This window comes from Macaca fascicularis, chromosome 7 (genome assembly GCF_037993035.2).
Source record: "Macaca fascicularis isolate 582-1 chromosome 7, T2T-MFA8v1.1".
Taxonomy (NCBI): domain Eukaryota; kingdom Metazoa; phylum Chordata; class Mammalia; order Primates; family Cercopithecidae; genus Macaca; species Macaca fascicularis.
In genome coordinates, this window is record NC_088381.1 from 58,745,984 (window position 1) to 58,762,157 (window position 16,174).

Here is a 16,174-nt window from a genome sequence, read left to right on the forward strand (position 1 = left end):
AAATATTTGAATCTTGAATTCAGGGCAAATACATTAATTTTAACAAAAGTTTTGTGTACAGATCAAGGCTACCAATGTTTTACTTTTATTCCCCTTCCAAGAAACCACTGTGTAAGATTTATTTGGCAAAACCTAATCAACCAGCTTTTACCAGATATAGCCAAATAAGGAGAGGACATTCCAAAAAGCCCAGAGTTGGGCTGTGTGGCCCCAGTAAGAGGGACATTCTAATAACTTAAAGAGAAGTCCAGCCACTTAGGTAATTAAGAATGGACATCCTGAATTTTTGTTGTCTATCCTTCCTTCAGCACACATGTAATTATATTTTGATGTTTTAAATGTATCTATTTTCCTTCCCAGACTTGGAGTCTCACAATGACAAGGACTGGTTCCTTTTATTTTTCACTTTGGCTCCAGCAATCTAAGAGATGGAACTAATTTGAATACTCTCCCCACCCTGCCTCCAGCCTCTGTTTCCAATACGTAGACTTGTGAAATAATATAGCACATCCAAAATCAAAATAAAGACATGGAAATGCCCAGCTGCTAAGAAACAAAGAAACAACTTTAAATCTAAGAATGGCAAACTCAGGGGTTGATGATGTGGCTGGGAGGGCTGCTGGATGCTTATAGACCTTAAAGGCTGGAGCTCAGATTTGAATGCCCACATGGGCAGAGGGGACAGAGCCTTGGGTCCATGTGAGGCTCTGAGAACCTGCATACAGCCTTGATAATGAAAGAGTTTCCCCTCAATAAAGCTAACAGGCCCCAGGGGAGCAACAAGGAAACTTAAGTTTACCCATGGCTCCTCAATGGGCAAAAAAATCTCTCACCAAAAAGTGAATATCACAATTGTGTCATATATAAGCATGCGGGTTACATTTATAGTTCCTGTAAAGCAAAAGTAATGCCAAGGTAAGAAATTAACTTGAAAACTACTCCTAAACCAGTGAAAACCTTGGGGTGCCAAATGGAAATAAAGGAAAAACTGGCAGTGACCTGGGGTATATGGGAATCCCATAGAAAAACAGAATGTCCTGAAAATGAGTTTATAAAGATTACATACTATAATACATCAGGAAATGTCCACTGTTGAGGAAAGTCAGCAGAAGTAACAAAGAGGAGTGTTAGCCCTTAACAACTTAAGATTACAGAACAATCTAAAAGAGACTATAGAATATCTATATTTAAAATCATTTTTAAAAGATAAAAAAGGAATGTAAACTGTAAGATAAGACCAGAACACAGTAAAAAAGATAAGTGGAAGTGAAAAAAATAACTTTTGGAAATGAGCAAAAAAAGCAATTATTTCAATAAATAACTCAATGGATGGCTTAAACAGAAGATTAGATGCAGCTGTAAGGTGAATTAGTGAACTGGAAATTATCCAGTAGGCCACACAGATCAAAGAAGAAAAAGATGAGCACTAAAGAAATATGGAGAATGGGTTGAAAGGGTCCAAAATACATTTAATAGGAATTTTAGAAAGAATAGAGTGAAAGGGGAGAGATAATATGCAAAACGATAGTGGCTTATAATTTTCAAGAATTGACTTAAGGCATGATGTTTCTGCTTGAGGAAACACAAAATGTTTCCTTTCTCTCTAGCGCATCATAGTAAAACTGCAGAATATCAAAGACAAAGGAAAAAGAAATCTTTCTTTCTCTCTTTTTTTTTTTTTTTTTGAGACAGGATCTCACCCTGTAGCCCAAGCTGGAGTGCAGTGGTGCAATCACAGCTCACTGCAGCCTTGATCTCCCAGGCTCAAGTGATTCCCCCACCTCAGCCTCTGAAGTAGCTGGGACTACAGGTGCATGCCACCACATTCAGCTAATTTTTGTACGTTTTGTAGAGACAGGGTTTTGCCATGTTGCCTGGGGTGCCCCCATCTCAGCCTCACAAAGTGCTGGGATTACAGGTGTGAGCCACAGTGCCTGGCTAGAAAAAGAAACCTTAAAAGAAACCAGAGAAAAAGGATGGATTATATACAATGGAACCATGATTAGGTGACAACAGATTCATCAGTAATGACCAGGCCCAGAAGTCAGTGTAAACATAGTATTTATATCTGAGTTGCTTGGCACAATTCAGAGAAAGTGCTCCTTGTTTGTGTATTGAACAAATTGAAAGAAAGGAAGAAAGTGGTTTTCTATTCACATAGAGATGGATTTTTGGTTACAGGAAGAATGTTTCTCCTACAAGGATACTGTTGTGAAAAAAGGACTTGCAGTCAAAAGATCCAAGCCCTTTTTTTTTTTTTTTTTAACCATGTGATTTGGGACTTCTCTGAGTTCACTTTTCTATATTGTAAAATGGGGTCTTCATTGCATTCTGGAAAATCATATCCAAACCACATCCACTGAGCAATCTGTACTCCTCATCCAGCATTGGTCCTGGGGATATATCATCTAATAAGACAAAATCCCTGTCCCCAACAAGCTGCCAGCCTGGCCAGGGAGTGACTTAGGGTGCAGGCCGTTGATCACCACCCAGGGTGACAAGTGCAGTAGGTACAGTGTGACATGAATGTACAAAGGAGCTAAAGGTAGCAGGGCCTAAAGATTAAGAAGGAATAGGAGGAGAAAGTAGAAGTACATTTTATTTGAGAAAATGGCATGGACAAGCATTTAACTGCACAGACCATTGTGGAAAATGCAGGTCGCGTTGCATCAGAAAATGCTGCATGGGAGCAAATGGTGTGAAGGTCAGGGAGGCAAGGAGGAAGGAGATGAAGCAAAGAGGTGGGCAAGGACCATATCCAACCAGGATTTGTGTGCCTGGCTAAGAGCCCTAGGTTTCACCCTGGAAGAGAGGGGGTGCCAGAGAAGGCCCATGTTGCTGCCCTGCCTGCCTCGCAAGGGGAGAGCACCAAATGAGACAATGTTCTTCCAGAGCTTCGTGCATCATACAAAGAGCTGGGCAGGTGGGGAGACTAGAGTTCAAGGTAATGATAATGCCCTTTGATTGGGCAACACTCTTCTTAGTTACACTTTCTCTCTCTCAACAGGTGATGAAATTCTGGAGCTCAATGGTGAATCAATGGCTGGACTAACACATCAGGATGCTTTGCAGAAATTCAAGGTGACCGTTTCTTATCAACACGTGACTAAACTCTGGGGCCTTCAGGCAAAGAAACCAAGCTCTCAGCGTCCAAACCTGCAAATTCAAACTGTGGGGCCCTTCACATGAGGCACCTCACTGATGTGGGTCTTGGCGCAGGGTTAAAAGAAGACCTGACTCGGAAACCATAGTGTGATCGGGATTGTTGTGGGGGATTTTAAAACCCTTTACTATTTATACAATTGTTTTAAAACACTCCATGTATTTATCATGGTATATTTACAAATCTGTTTTAAGTTTGTAAGATAATTGCTAAAAGATATTTTTATGTCTCCATCTAGTTAGTTCAACTCACGACTCTGTCTATCCATCCATTATCTATCTATCTGTCTATCTATCTATCTGTGTCTATTCATCCATCTATCTATCATTCCATCTGTCTATCTATTCATCCATCTATCTCTCCATCCATCTCTTCATCCATCTATCTATCCTTCCATCTATCTATCTATTCATCCATCTATCTATCCATCCATCCACTCATCCATCTATCTATCCTTCCATCTGTCTATCTATTCATCCATCTATCCTTCCATCTATTCATCCTTCCATCTATTCATCCTTCCATCTATCTATTCATCCATCTATCTATCCATCCGTCTATTCATCCATCTGTCTATCCTTCCATCTATTCATCCATCTATCTATCCATCCATCTACTCATCCATCCATCTATCCTTCCATCTATCTATCTATTCATCCATCTATCCTTCCATCTATCTATTCATCCATCTATCTGTCTTTCCATCTATCTATCTATTCATCCATCTATCCTTCCATCTATTCATCCATCTATCTATCTATTCATCCATCTATCCATCCATCTATTCATCCATCTATCTATCCTTCCATCTATCTATTATCTATTTATCTATCTATCTATATCTATTCATCCATCTATCCATCCATCTATCTATTATCTATCTATCTCTATTCATCCATCTATCTATCCATCCATCTATCTATCCTTCCATCTAGCTATCTATTTGTCCACCTATCTATCCTTACATCTATCTATTCATCCCTATATCTGGCATATGTAGATATATGTAGTAGTTGTGTGTATATATACAAATATGTCATAATTTAATTTGTAACATGTATGAATACGTGCACACATTTATATTTCATACACATACACACACACACAGAGCTGCATTTCCTTAAACAGTATTTCTTCATCTCACCCTGCATTGCTGCTGGATGTTGTAGCCCTCTCTCTTTCCTTTCAGCAAGCCAAAAAGGGGCTCCTCACCCTCACCGTGAGAACCCGCCTGATGGCACCCCCTTCCCTGTGCAGCCACCTGTCTCCCCCGCTGTGCCGCTCCCTGAGCTCCAGCACTTGTATCACCAAGGACAGCAGCTCCCTCGCCTTGGAAAGCCCCTCGGCTCCCATCAGCACTGCCAAGCCCAATTACAGAATCATGGTGGAGGTTTCTCTGCAGAAAGGTAAGAGTGCTGCAGCTGCATCCCCTGCCTGGGTCTCCCAGCACTGGCTGAGTCTCCCAGGCTTTCCTCACTTGGAATCAGTGCAGAGGCAGGGCAGAATGTTGTCTTTTAGCACATTTTATGGCCATTGCTTGGAGCCAGGTCTAGTCTTCTGTTTATAGAAGCTCAAGACATACCATTCGAACCTAGTCAATGTGTTCTGGGTCAGTGGTTTAAATAAAACAAAACAAAGCAAACAAAAACTCTAACACAAAAATACCGAGAGAGAGAGAGAGAGAGAGAGAAAGAGAGAGAGAGAAACAATGGGCCAGGAGTGGTAGCTCAGCAGTAAGTATGCTAAGACACCCTGGGCAGGCCACCTGCCTTTCTCTGGGCCTCTGTTTCCCTACCTGTGGCAGAAAATTGAGGTCCTTTCTACCTCTGACATTCAGGGACAGACAGCCATTCCCTTTGCCACCCCAGGTGGGCTGCTGACTCCAGAGGGCTTGGAGCCCTCTCTGCCTGAATGCAACCGAGCTGAGACCTGGAGGATAAAGAGGAGGCAGCGAGGCACAGAGTTGGCCGGCAGCACAGGGGCCAGCATGTCTTCTAGGAGCAGAATGAAGGCCAGCATGGCTGGAGCTAGTTGGGCAGAGTGAGAGCTGACATCAGGGTACTTGGCAGAGGCAGAGAGACCCTGTGGGGCTTTGCAGCTCGATTCTCTTCTAACTGGAGTTGGAAATCCTTTAAAGATTTCTAAGCAGGGGAGTGACACAGCTTATTCTTCAAAAAATGTCTAATAGGGTTCTCCTTGGAGAATAGCCCATAGTGTGACAAAAGTAGAGGCTTAGAAACCACTTGCAGCCATTTGGGTCAGAGCTTGGGAGTAGTGGACTTGGAGAGAAGAGGATGGGCTTGAGATAAATTGTCAAAGTGGAAGGGAAGCATACATAGTTAATTCCTTGCATACAGCTTTGCCTGATGGATGTCTTAGCTCTCCTGCTAGAACAGAAGCTCCCTGAGGCCTCAGACGCCTCTGTATGCCTGCAAGCCTGGCAGAATGCTTGGCATAAGGACTAAGGGCAGATAAGTCTGTGCTGGCATGATCCCAACAGCTGTATTCAGGGCTCCCTCAGTGCATTCGCTGAGCAGGCATAAAATGGGAAAGGCATGGCCTCGGAGTGGTGTTTCCACTGATCACTGGCATCAGAAACACCTTAGGGAGGATTTTTGTTTGCTCATTTTATATAATGCAGCTTCTTAGACTCTACCCCCAGAGATTTTGCTTCAACAGTGTTTGCTCAACAGGGTGAGGTGAGGCCAAGGGATCCACATTCTAAACAAGTATCTAATGCAATTTGGACGCCCATTAGACTGAAAAACTGCTCTAGTCAGGACACCTGGGCTGTAGGAAGGGCCCTGACTTTTATCAAATTCTTCATCCTTAAAATGGGATTGCCAACAATTGCCATGGCCTCCGTCATGGGACTGCTGGGAGAACCAGCATGAGAAGGTGAAAACATTTGCCAAAGTGCTCTGTAAATCATACGTGTCGAAAGAAAACTGTAAAGGGCTTCCCCTACTCTGTGCTCACTCCATGTGGTCCTTCTTGCTGACAGCTCCTCATTTTCCAGGTGTTTCTATGTTGGTGAGCCCCAGGCCCTCCTCTCCCACACCCTGGGGGATCCCATCCAGTCCCACGGCCCTAACACCACCTACATGCAGCTATGTTCAAACTTTCAGCTTCCACCCTGCTTTCTCCTCTGGGTTCCGGCTTCATCTGTGCAAACATCTGCTCTACACGTCCCTGGGATAGTACCAGACATCCTGACAGCACCCCCTTCCCTGTGCAGCCAGAGGTAGCCATTCCTCACTTTCCAGCCATTCCTCACTTTCCAGCACATTGCACATGTCATTTGGGCAAAGCTGAACCCCCCAGTCTTACCCTCACAACCCCGGTCCTCCATAACCTTCCCTGCTTTGGTAAATCACATCACCATCCGCCCAGTTACTCAAGGCAAACAAATCTCCAAGTTATTTTGATTTTATCTGCTAAGTTTCTATACTTCATCCATCAGCAAGTCTATCTTCAAAATATATTCCATGGGCATCCATTTCTCTTCACTAGAGGTGAAGTCCAAGGCCACCACTGTCTCTCTCAACAGTGGCCTCTTAGCTGGTCTCCTTGCTTCCATTCTCCATGACCCATAGTTCTTTCCCTTCACAGTAGCCAGATGTGTTCATAAAAGTAGGAATGAGATCATGTCACTTCCTTGTTCACAGCTCTCCTATGGCATCCGCTCTCAGTAGAGAATAAACCCATTCACTGACATGCCCTTGTTGGCAAAGCCCCACTGAATCTGCGCTTGATCGCTCTCTCACTGTCACGTGCTGCTCTCCCATGCAGGCTGTGTCCCCACCACACTGGCCTTTCTGGTCCTATGACATGGCATGCTTGCTTTTGCCCTTGGGTCTTTGCGTTGGCTGTTTCTGCTTCTGAGATGCTCTGCCCCATCTCTTCACTCCTAACTCTTGTCACTTGCATTTTAGCCTAACTAGTGTCTCCTCTGAGGCCTGATGTAGCCATCCCTCACTTTCCAGCACATTCTGCATACACTTGCCATATAATACTTATCACTCTTAGATACTGTCCTCTCTTCTCATCTAGCGCCCTCCTTCCCTTCTTCCCTTCCTCCCTCCTTCCCTCCTTCCTTACTAGTCTTTCCCCACTATTCCTTGCCTGCCTTGGTCACTGTTCTGACCCTAGAGCAGTGCCTGCACACAGCGACTACTCCGTGAATACGGGTGGGATGAAAGCTGTAATAACCAGGGGTCCATGTCTGTGGCACCCAATTGACAGGTAGGCCCTCTGGGAAAGCTCAGTTCCGGTCTCCCCACCCTGTCCTGTTCTGCTTCCAGAGGCCGGTGTGGGCCTGGGCATTGGTCTATGCAGCGTTCCCTACTTCCAGTGCATCTCCGGCATTTTCGTCCACACGCTGTCACCAGGATCCGTGGCGCACCTGGATGGACGTCTCCGGTATGTCCTCACTTCTGTTTTTGAATATACCCCTGACTTACAACCAGGAAACAAATACCTTAGAATGTCAGGAGATTGATTTGGAGATGAGCTATAAAGAATGATCTTGTGGTGGAGGTCGGCTACTCTGCCCACCAGGACACCCCCTGTTGTGGGCACTGGCTAGGGAGGGGCAGGCTTCCTTCCTGCCCCTCAGGACACTCTTGGGAGTTGCATTTGCAGTCTGGCTCACAGGGAGGGAGTGAGGCTTTGCACCCCAGCCCCTGTCCAGGCCACTGGGAGGATGGGTGCTGACTGAGCCCCCGGGGCTAGCAGGAGCCGGGTGGGCAGGGTCTTTGTTCTCAGCTCCCACAGCAGAGCCAGGTGTGGGTCCTGCCAGGACCAGACTGAGGTGGGGTGGCCTAAATACCACATCCCGCTGTGGCCAGCACACCCCTGACCCTGCACACATTTGTGACCCTGAGAAATCCCAGGGCGGGGCTGGGAGGCAGAGAACCTGGTGGGAATATCTGAGGCCATACCCCGTGGGAGGGTTCAAGCCTGTGGCTGGACCTGGTGTCTGCTTATCTAATAAAGTCCCACAGGTGTCTCAAAAAAAAAAAAAAAAGAAAAAAAAAAGAGAGAGAATGATCTGGGCATAGCTCAGAGCCATGTTCCTCAAAGTGTGGTCTGGACCAGCATAATCAGCATCAACTGGGAACTTATTAGAAATGTGGGATCTCAGACGCCCCACCTGGACCTGCTGAGCCAGGACCTGCATTCTAACAAAATCCCCATGAATGTGTATGCATGTTACAGCGGGTGCCTGTAGTCCCAGCTACTTGGGAGGCTGAGGCAGGAGAATGGCGTGAACCCAGGGGGCGGAGCTTGCAGTGAGCTGAGATTCCGGCCACTGCATTCCAGCTTGGGCGACAGAGCGAGACTCCGTCTCAAAAAAAAAAAAAAAAAAAAAAAAAAAAATACAAAAACATCGTCTCAGAGAACGCCAGTCCGACATAGAAAACACATTTAATTCAGATTTAACTAATATCGAATTTACAATGACATAAATAGGAGCTTTGATGAGGTGAATCTATGAATTCTATATAGAAATGGTGGCTTAATGACAAAAATATTAGTAAGCTGGGCACCATGGCTCACACCTATAATCCCAGCACTTTGGGAGGCCAAGGCAAGTGAATGGCCTGAGCTCAGGAGTTCAAGACCAACCTGGGCAACATGGCAAAACCCATCTCTACTAAACATACAAAAATTACCGAGTGTGGTGGCACATTCCTATAATCCCAGCTACTTGGGAGGCTGAGGCAGGAGGCTCACTTGAGCCAGGGAGGCTAAGGTTGCAGTAAGCCAAGATCGTGCCATTGCACTCCAGCCTGGGCAACAGAGCGAGACCTTGTCACAAAAAAAAAAAAAAAAAAAAAAAAAAGGGAGAGAGAAAACATGAGTAGTAGAAATACAGGTTCTTTCTGGCATAAACAAAATATTTTTGGGTACTCCAGATATATTTTTTATAAATAATTTCTAAGAGAAGTTCAAATCTAAATTTTTTTTCAATAACTGATCTGAACTTGATTTAAAAATATATCCTATTTAATTTGTTACAATACTTTGCACTCTAACATTCATGTATAGTGCAAATCTTCTCTCACTGGTTTTGGGTTTTCCTAAATCAGGAGAGTTTTGCTATCCCTTTAAAGGGTTTCCTACAATTGCAGTGTATGGAAAGGCCATCCCTGCTTACGATGCTGTCTTGATGGAGCTTCTGAATTAGAAAAGGATTTGCTGTTATCTGCAGGAGGGTGGCAGGTGATTAGCTGAGCTGCTCTGCTGGTTCGTAGGACATAACTGCAGGCTCCATGTGGTTGTCCTGGTCCTAGTACCCTCAGACAGACAGTACCTCCTTCTCAGATCTGTAGTGGGATAGGGATTGTTCTGGAAGCTTCTGCTTTCCTTAGCATCTGGTGCTATATGACCATGGTCTTCAGTTACAGCAGTAAAAAGGAATACTCTCCCAGCAAGGGTGAAGGACGATGAACTCAGCAGAAGGAAGTCACAGAACACAGCAGGGGGCACACGGAAATCAGGCTCAGGAGGTTGGATTTCCAATCCTGGACCTGCTGATGAACAGCTAGGCCAGGGGTCTGCAAACTGGGGCCCATCATTGTTTTGGGGTTTTTTTTGTTTTTTGTTTTGTTTTTGGTTTTGGTTGTTGTTGTTTTAATAAAATTGTATTGGAACAAAGCCATGCTCATTTGTTTATGCCTCGTCTATGGCCACAGCTGTCATGCTATTAATATAACAGCAGAGTTGAGTAGTTTCATTACAGACAGTATGGCAAAGCATGCAACATCAAAAATCTCTGGCCCTTTGCAGAAAAAGTTTGTCAATTCCTGAGCAGACCTAGATCAGGGAAATCTATTCAACCTCTGCAGCTCAATTTCCCTATCTAGATCAGGAAGGGGACTGGATTATACAAATCCTCCATGTATCTACGTGACTCCATCTTTCCTACCTTTTTTTTTAAGGTTTAGGTTGCTATTAACTCCCTTCCCACCTCACAACTAGAATGAATGCCATCACCTTTTCTCCTTATTTCTTTTTGCAAGAATCTCAACTGCTGTCCTGCTGAGTTATTTTTTCTCTACCTTATAGCACATATGGGATGTTAGGTCCGACATTCAACATCCTGTGTGTGCTATGTTAGATCCAATCTTTCCTCCTAACTAGTCTACTTATGGGAACACTGAGGCCCAAGGAGAGGATGTGGTGGATTAAATCCTGGTGAATTGGTTATTTAGTTGAATTGGCTAAACCATACCCTCAGTCTTTAATGGGCACAGTTAAATGTGAAAACAAGGAGGAAAGTTGCAGATGAACTTTTGTTAATATTGACCCACCATAAATATGAAACGTCTGCTGCTTTGTGGTTGTGCAGTAAGGGGGTGTGGGATATGCTACTTTGGTGTGCCCTGTTCTGAGTTTTGGTCTGGTGACTAGCAGGGTCTACTTATTCATGTGATTTTTAGATCTCATCAAACAGCCCAGCCAGGAGTGGGCCCCTGGGGCAGTGTTCAAATGTCTCATTGATTCACTTACTGATGGCTTCTTGTTGATGCTTGCACAGGTGTGGGGATGAGATTGTGGAAATCAGTGATTCCCCTGTGCACTGCCTGACGCTCAATGAAGTCTACACGATCCTGAGTCACTGTGATCCTGGTCCAGTCCCCATCATTGTTAGCCGACATCCAGACCCACAGGTAACACCCCCTGGGTTATCCTCTTCTTCTCAGGCTCACTCATTCAGCACCAAAATTGCAACAAGAAATAGATGAAAATAGAGATGTTGCTGGCTGGGTTTGTACCTGAATTCCCAAGAATCCCTTCCAAGTTTCTGTAGTTAGATTTGTCTGCAGCAGAGGTCCATTAAAGAACTCCTAGATATCAGAGGCAATTGACATTAACTTAGGGAAGCTCTTACAGCTGAGTTATAAGCTCTGGGGCAGGAAAATAGAGACCCAGGTTCCCAGCTAGTAGATGCAAGAGATTTATTCATTTATGCATCTAGTAGGTACCCACTGTGGGAATGTCTGGAGATAGGTACTGAAGATACAGAGACAAGTTCATAGCATGTAGTCCTGCCCTGCAGAAGCTCATAATATCAGTAAAGAGCCTGATATAGACATAATTGCAAAACAGAGATGGTAAGTCCTATGCGAATACAGGAATATAGCAGGGAATGGTTGATAAAGTAAAAAAATACCAGAGGTTAGTTTTCTCCAGGCAGAGAATATAAGGAAGATCATTCCAGGCAGTGGGAACACAAAGTTTAATGTTAGAGTCATGAAGGGGCCTGACATGAAGGAGAGGAGTGCGTTCTGTGGGGCTGGAATGTAGGGTACTAGGTAGGCGTGACTGAGAACAGAGGTTGGCAGGGCATTGGGGTTACACTGCAGAGGGCTTTCAACAGGCTACTAAAGAGTTTCCATTTTATTCTGCATAGTGAGGAGCTATGGGAGGTCTGTAGCTGTAGATGGAGCGTGTTCATATTTTAATTTTTTAACCTTTGATTGCACTGTAGAAGACAGGATAGAGTGGGTGGAGTGTGGGGTTTGTAAGAGGAAGGAAGCAGATGGTGAGAGACTGAACTACACAGCAGTCATAGGAAGAGAAAAATGAAGGGGCAATGTATTAGTCTGTTCTCACACTGTTGATAGAGACATACCTGAGACTGGGTAGTTTATAAAGGAAAAGAGGTTTAATGGACTCACAGTTCCATGTGGCTGGGGAGGTCTCACAATCACAGCAGAAGGTGAAAGGCATGTCTTACATGGTGGCAGGCAAGAGAGAATGAGAGCCAAGTGAAAGGGGAAACTCCTTATAAAATCATCAGCTCTTGTGAGACTTGTTCACTGTCATGAGAACAGAATGGGGGGAGCTGCCCCTATGACTCAATGATCTCCCACCAGGTCCCTCCCACAACATGTGGGAATTATGGGAGCTACAACTCAAGATGAGATTTGGGTGGGGACACAGAAAAATCGTATTAGGCAACATTAGGCAATGCTTGGGAAGACTCAACAAGAGCTGCTGGGCAAGTGGCTCTGGGGTAAGAGAGGGAGGAACCAAGGATATCTTGAATATTTTTAGATTGGAAGACTGAGCAGTGGTCTTCCACCAGAAGAGAGAAGAGGAGAAGGTAGCAGGTTTGGGAGGGAGAGAAGAGCATGATCTTAGTGTAGGACATAGTGAGGTGGAGGTACCATGGAGTGTTCAGGTAAAGATCCCCAGCAGGCAGGTTAGACTTAGGGCTGATAACAACTATAAGAGGGACCCAGGCTGGAGCTAGACTTGGGGGTTGAATCCCTGCTGCTGGTGAGAGCTCTGGGGAACCTGGAATAATCACCACCACTAATTATTTAATCCTAGTGTGTGCCAGGCATGTTTTCCAAAGATGTGACCCACACAACTGCATTTAGTTGTGCAGTCCCCTGAAATCAGTGTGATATTTCTCCCCCCCAAATCACAGATGAGGAAACTGAGGCTTAGAAAGGACAAATATGTTTCCCAATGGTAAAACTACTAAGTAAAGAAGCTAAGGTTTAAATCCAGCAAAGCCTGTGCTTTGAACTCACTGACTCCCAAACTCCCAGTGGCACTTGGACAGAGTGGAGTAATGAGGAAAATCAATATATAATGGTGTGGTGGAATTCAAACTCAGCCCCATTCTATGGATTGCACACTGGGGCTAAACACACCAGAGACAAGCAAACTTCTTAACTAAGGCAAACAAATAATTGGCCTAAATCTCTGGACACTACAAGAAAAGAAAGAGGTCCCAATTAATTTATCATTTCCTCTTGCTGCTTTTAGGACTATGGCCGAAAATCAGTAGAGTAGGGGTCAGGTTGTGGGCAAATGCTGTGGCCCTGGGCTTAAGGAATGTGTATTCTCCCAGAGAGATGGGACACACACAGAGAGGCCACAGAGGTGAGGGCCTTGAGAGTGAGGGAGCTGGAGTTCCAGCTGCTCACATAAGGGAGCCAGGTCAGAAAGGACAGGTAAGGTTTAGAGCAGCAGAAAGGCAAAGGCACCACAGGCAGGGGAGATCCAGGGGCACAGGCATAGGGCAGAGAGAAGAGAGCCAGGCCCAGCAGTAGAATGCCTAGTATGTGTCCAGTCTGCTGCTTGCTTATGGTGACCTTGGGCAACTCATTTAATCTCCAAGAGCCTCTGGTTCCTCAACTCTGACAAAGGGGAGTGGTCTTTACCTTACAGGACTGTTGTGGATGGTAACTTTCCTCTATTAAGAGTTTACCATCTGCCAGGCATTGTGCCCAAGACTTTAAATGATTTATTTATTGTTGTTTATTGTGGTAAAATACACATAACATAAAATTTACCATCTTAATTTTTTTTGTTTGTTTGTTTTTTTGTTTGAGACGGAGTCTCGCTCTGTCGCCCAGGCTGGAGTGCAGTGGCCGGATCTCAGCTCACTGCAAGCTCCGCCTCCTGGGTTTACGCCATTCTCCTGCCTCAGCCTCCGGAGTAGCTGGGACTACAGGCGCCCGCCACCTCACCCGGCTAGTTTTTTGTATTTTTAGTAGAGACGGGGTTTCACCGTGTTAGCCAGGATGGTCTCGATCTCCTGACCTCGTGATCCGCCCGTCTCGGCCTCCCAAAGTGCTGGGATTACAGGCTTGAGCCACCGCACCTGGCCATCTTAACAGTTTTTTAAGTGTACAGTTCAGTGGCATTAAGGACATTCTCATTGTTGTACAACCATAGCCACCATCCGTCTCCAGAACTCTTTCCATCTTTCAGAATTTAAACTCTACCCATTAAACAAGTCCCTCCGTTCTCCCACCCGCAAGTCCTGGGAACCACCATTTTACTTTCTGTCTTTGTGATTTTGACTACTCTATGTTCATCAAGGTGGAATCATATAAAATTGGTCCTTTTGTGTCTGGCTTATTTGACTTCGCATAATGTCCTCAAGGTTCATTTATGTTGTAGCATGTGCCAGAATTTCCTTCCTTTTTACGGTTGAATAATCTTCTAGTGTGTATATGTGTGTGCGTGCATATGTGTGTGTATCACATGCTGTTTATCATCTGTTTGTGGGTACTTGCATTGTTTCCACCTTTTGACTGTTGTGAATAATGCTACAATGAACATGGAGTACAGATTCCTCTGAGATGTTGACTTCCCTTCTTTTGGGATATATACCCAGAAGTGGAATTGCTGGGTCATATGGTCATTCTATTTTTAAGTTTTTGAGGAGCCTTCAAACTATTTTCCACAGTGACTACACCATTTTACATTCTTATCAGCAGAGTCCCAGGGTCCCGATTACTCCATATCCTTGCCAATACTTTGTTCTTTTCATTTCTTTTTTGAGAAGGAGTCTCACTCTGTCACCCAGGCTTGAGTGCAGTGGCACAATCTTGGCTCACTGCACTGAGTTCAAGTGATTCTCCTGCCTCAGCTTCCTTAGTAGCTGGGATTGCAGGTGTGCACTAACACACTGGCTAATTTTTGTATTTTCAGTAGAGATGGGGTTTCTACCAGGTTGGTCAGCCTGGTCTCGAACTCCTGACCTCAAGTGATCTGCCTGCCTCAGCCTCCCAAAGTGCTGGGATTAGAAGCATGAGCTACCATGCCCAGCCTCTTTTCTTTTTGTTGACAGTAGCCATCCTAATGTCCTAATGTGTGTGAGGTGGTAGCTTGGTGTGGTTGTGATTTGCATCACTGATCATTAGTGATGTTGAGCATTTTTTCACTTGCTTTTTGGCTGTTTGTATATGTTCTTTGAAGAAATATCTATTCAGGTTCTGTGCCCAGTTTTTAATCAGGTTGCTTTGTTGTTGTTGTTGCTGCTGAGTTGTAGGAGTTCTTTATATATTCTGCAACTCAACCATTTATCTGAAATATGATTTGCAAATATTTTCTCCAATTCTATAAGTTGCCTTTTTAATCTGTTGGTTATATCCTTTTGATGCACAGAAGTTTTTGATTTTTACGTAGTCCAATGTATCTACTTTTTTGTTTCCTGTACTTTCGATGTCAAATTATTTATTTTTTAAAAACCTGTCCTCATTTTGAAGTGGGTTTTATTACTGTTATTATTTTACAGAAGGAAGAAATGGAGGATTAGGAGGTTAAGTAACTTGTCTAGGTGTTCACACCTAGACAGTAGAGGAACTGGGACTAGAACATAAGCCTTTTTGACTCTAAGACTCATACTCTTGACTATTACTCCAAAGTGATAATAAACTGTGAGTCACAGCTCAGACAGTATTAACAGTGATTGTGATGATTATGACATTGTTGATAATGATGATGTCATGACAGCATTGCCAAGACTGGACTAGCTCACAGAGATAACCCATGAAGTGGTAACTTTGCCTAGAATTTTCCAGCAAGTAGTGGGGAGAAGGGTGGAGAGTTGAGGGGGCCTCCTTGGGAACCCCTGCATTGATAGACTTTGGACTTTATCTAGAAGATACTGAGGAACCATTGATTTCCAGGGTATTTCTGGAAATGGAATTTGTCAGCTATTTGCAGAGTAAGTTGAAAGACAAAAATCCAGAATCCAGTGGCCCAGCTTGGGAGCTGGTCCAGGGCTGGAAGCCTGATGCAGGAGCTTCCACTGTTTGTTTGAGGAGATGATTGATATTTTCTAGGTCTCTGAACAGCAGCTCAAAGAAGCTGTGGCCCAGGCTGTGGAAAACACCAAGTTTGGAAAGGAGAGGCATCAGTGGAGTCTGGAAGGTAAGACAAATGGTGAACTTTGATGTAAAATATCTTTGCCTTCTTAGAAAGCTTAGGATTTATCCATTAACTCATCCTCTATCCAAGGAATAGTAATAGCAGTTACCATAGACCAGTATAGTATGTAGACAGAGGCTGAAAACTAGCAGCCACCAGCTAAATTTAGCTTATATTTTTGCTTTGTTTGGAAGACACAAGATTTTAAAAGCATCTGAATTTAAATCGCTACAAATGTGCCAGGCTCTCTCCAGCTTCCCTATGGTCCCCACCATTCCCTTTATCCTGTACCAAGTTGCCATTCACACAATAGCCTCATAG

General features: G+C 44.3%; 1 protein-coding gene across 16 annotated transcripts in view; it reads left to right on the plus strand.

Annotated features, from left to right (window-relative positions):
* The window catches only part of IL16 (interleukin 16), a 129,437-nt gene that overhangs the window by 95,877 nt on the left and 17,386 nt on the right, over positions 1 to 16,174 (plus strand). For all 16 annotated transcript variants that reach the window (XM_005560265.4, XM_005560266.4, XM_065548285.1 and 13 more), the window contains 5 exons: positions 3,008 to 3,081; positions 4,353 to 4,569; positions 7,468 to 7,585; positions 10,710 to 10,842; positions 15,769 to 15,856. In XM_005560265.4, coding sequence (XP_005560322.3) covers positions 3,008 to 3,081; positions 4,353 to 4,569; positions 7,468 to 7,585; positions 10,710 to 10,842; positions 15,769 to 15,856 — 630 coding nt within the window. The remainder of the gene's footprint in view (positions 1 to 3,007; positions 3,082 to 4,352; positions 4,570 to 7,467; positions 7,586 to 10,709; positions 10,843 to 15,768; positions 15,857 to 16,174) is intronic.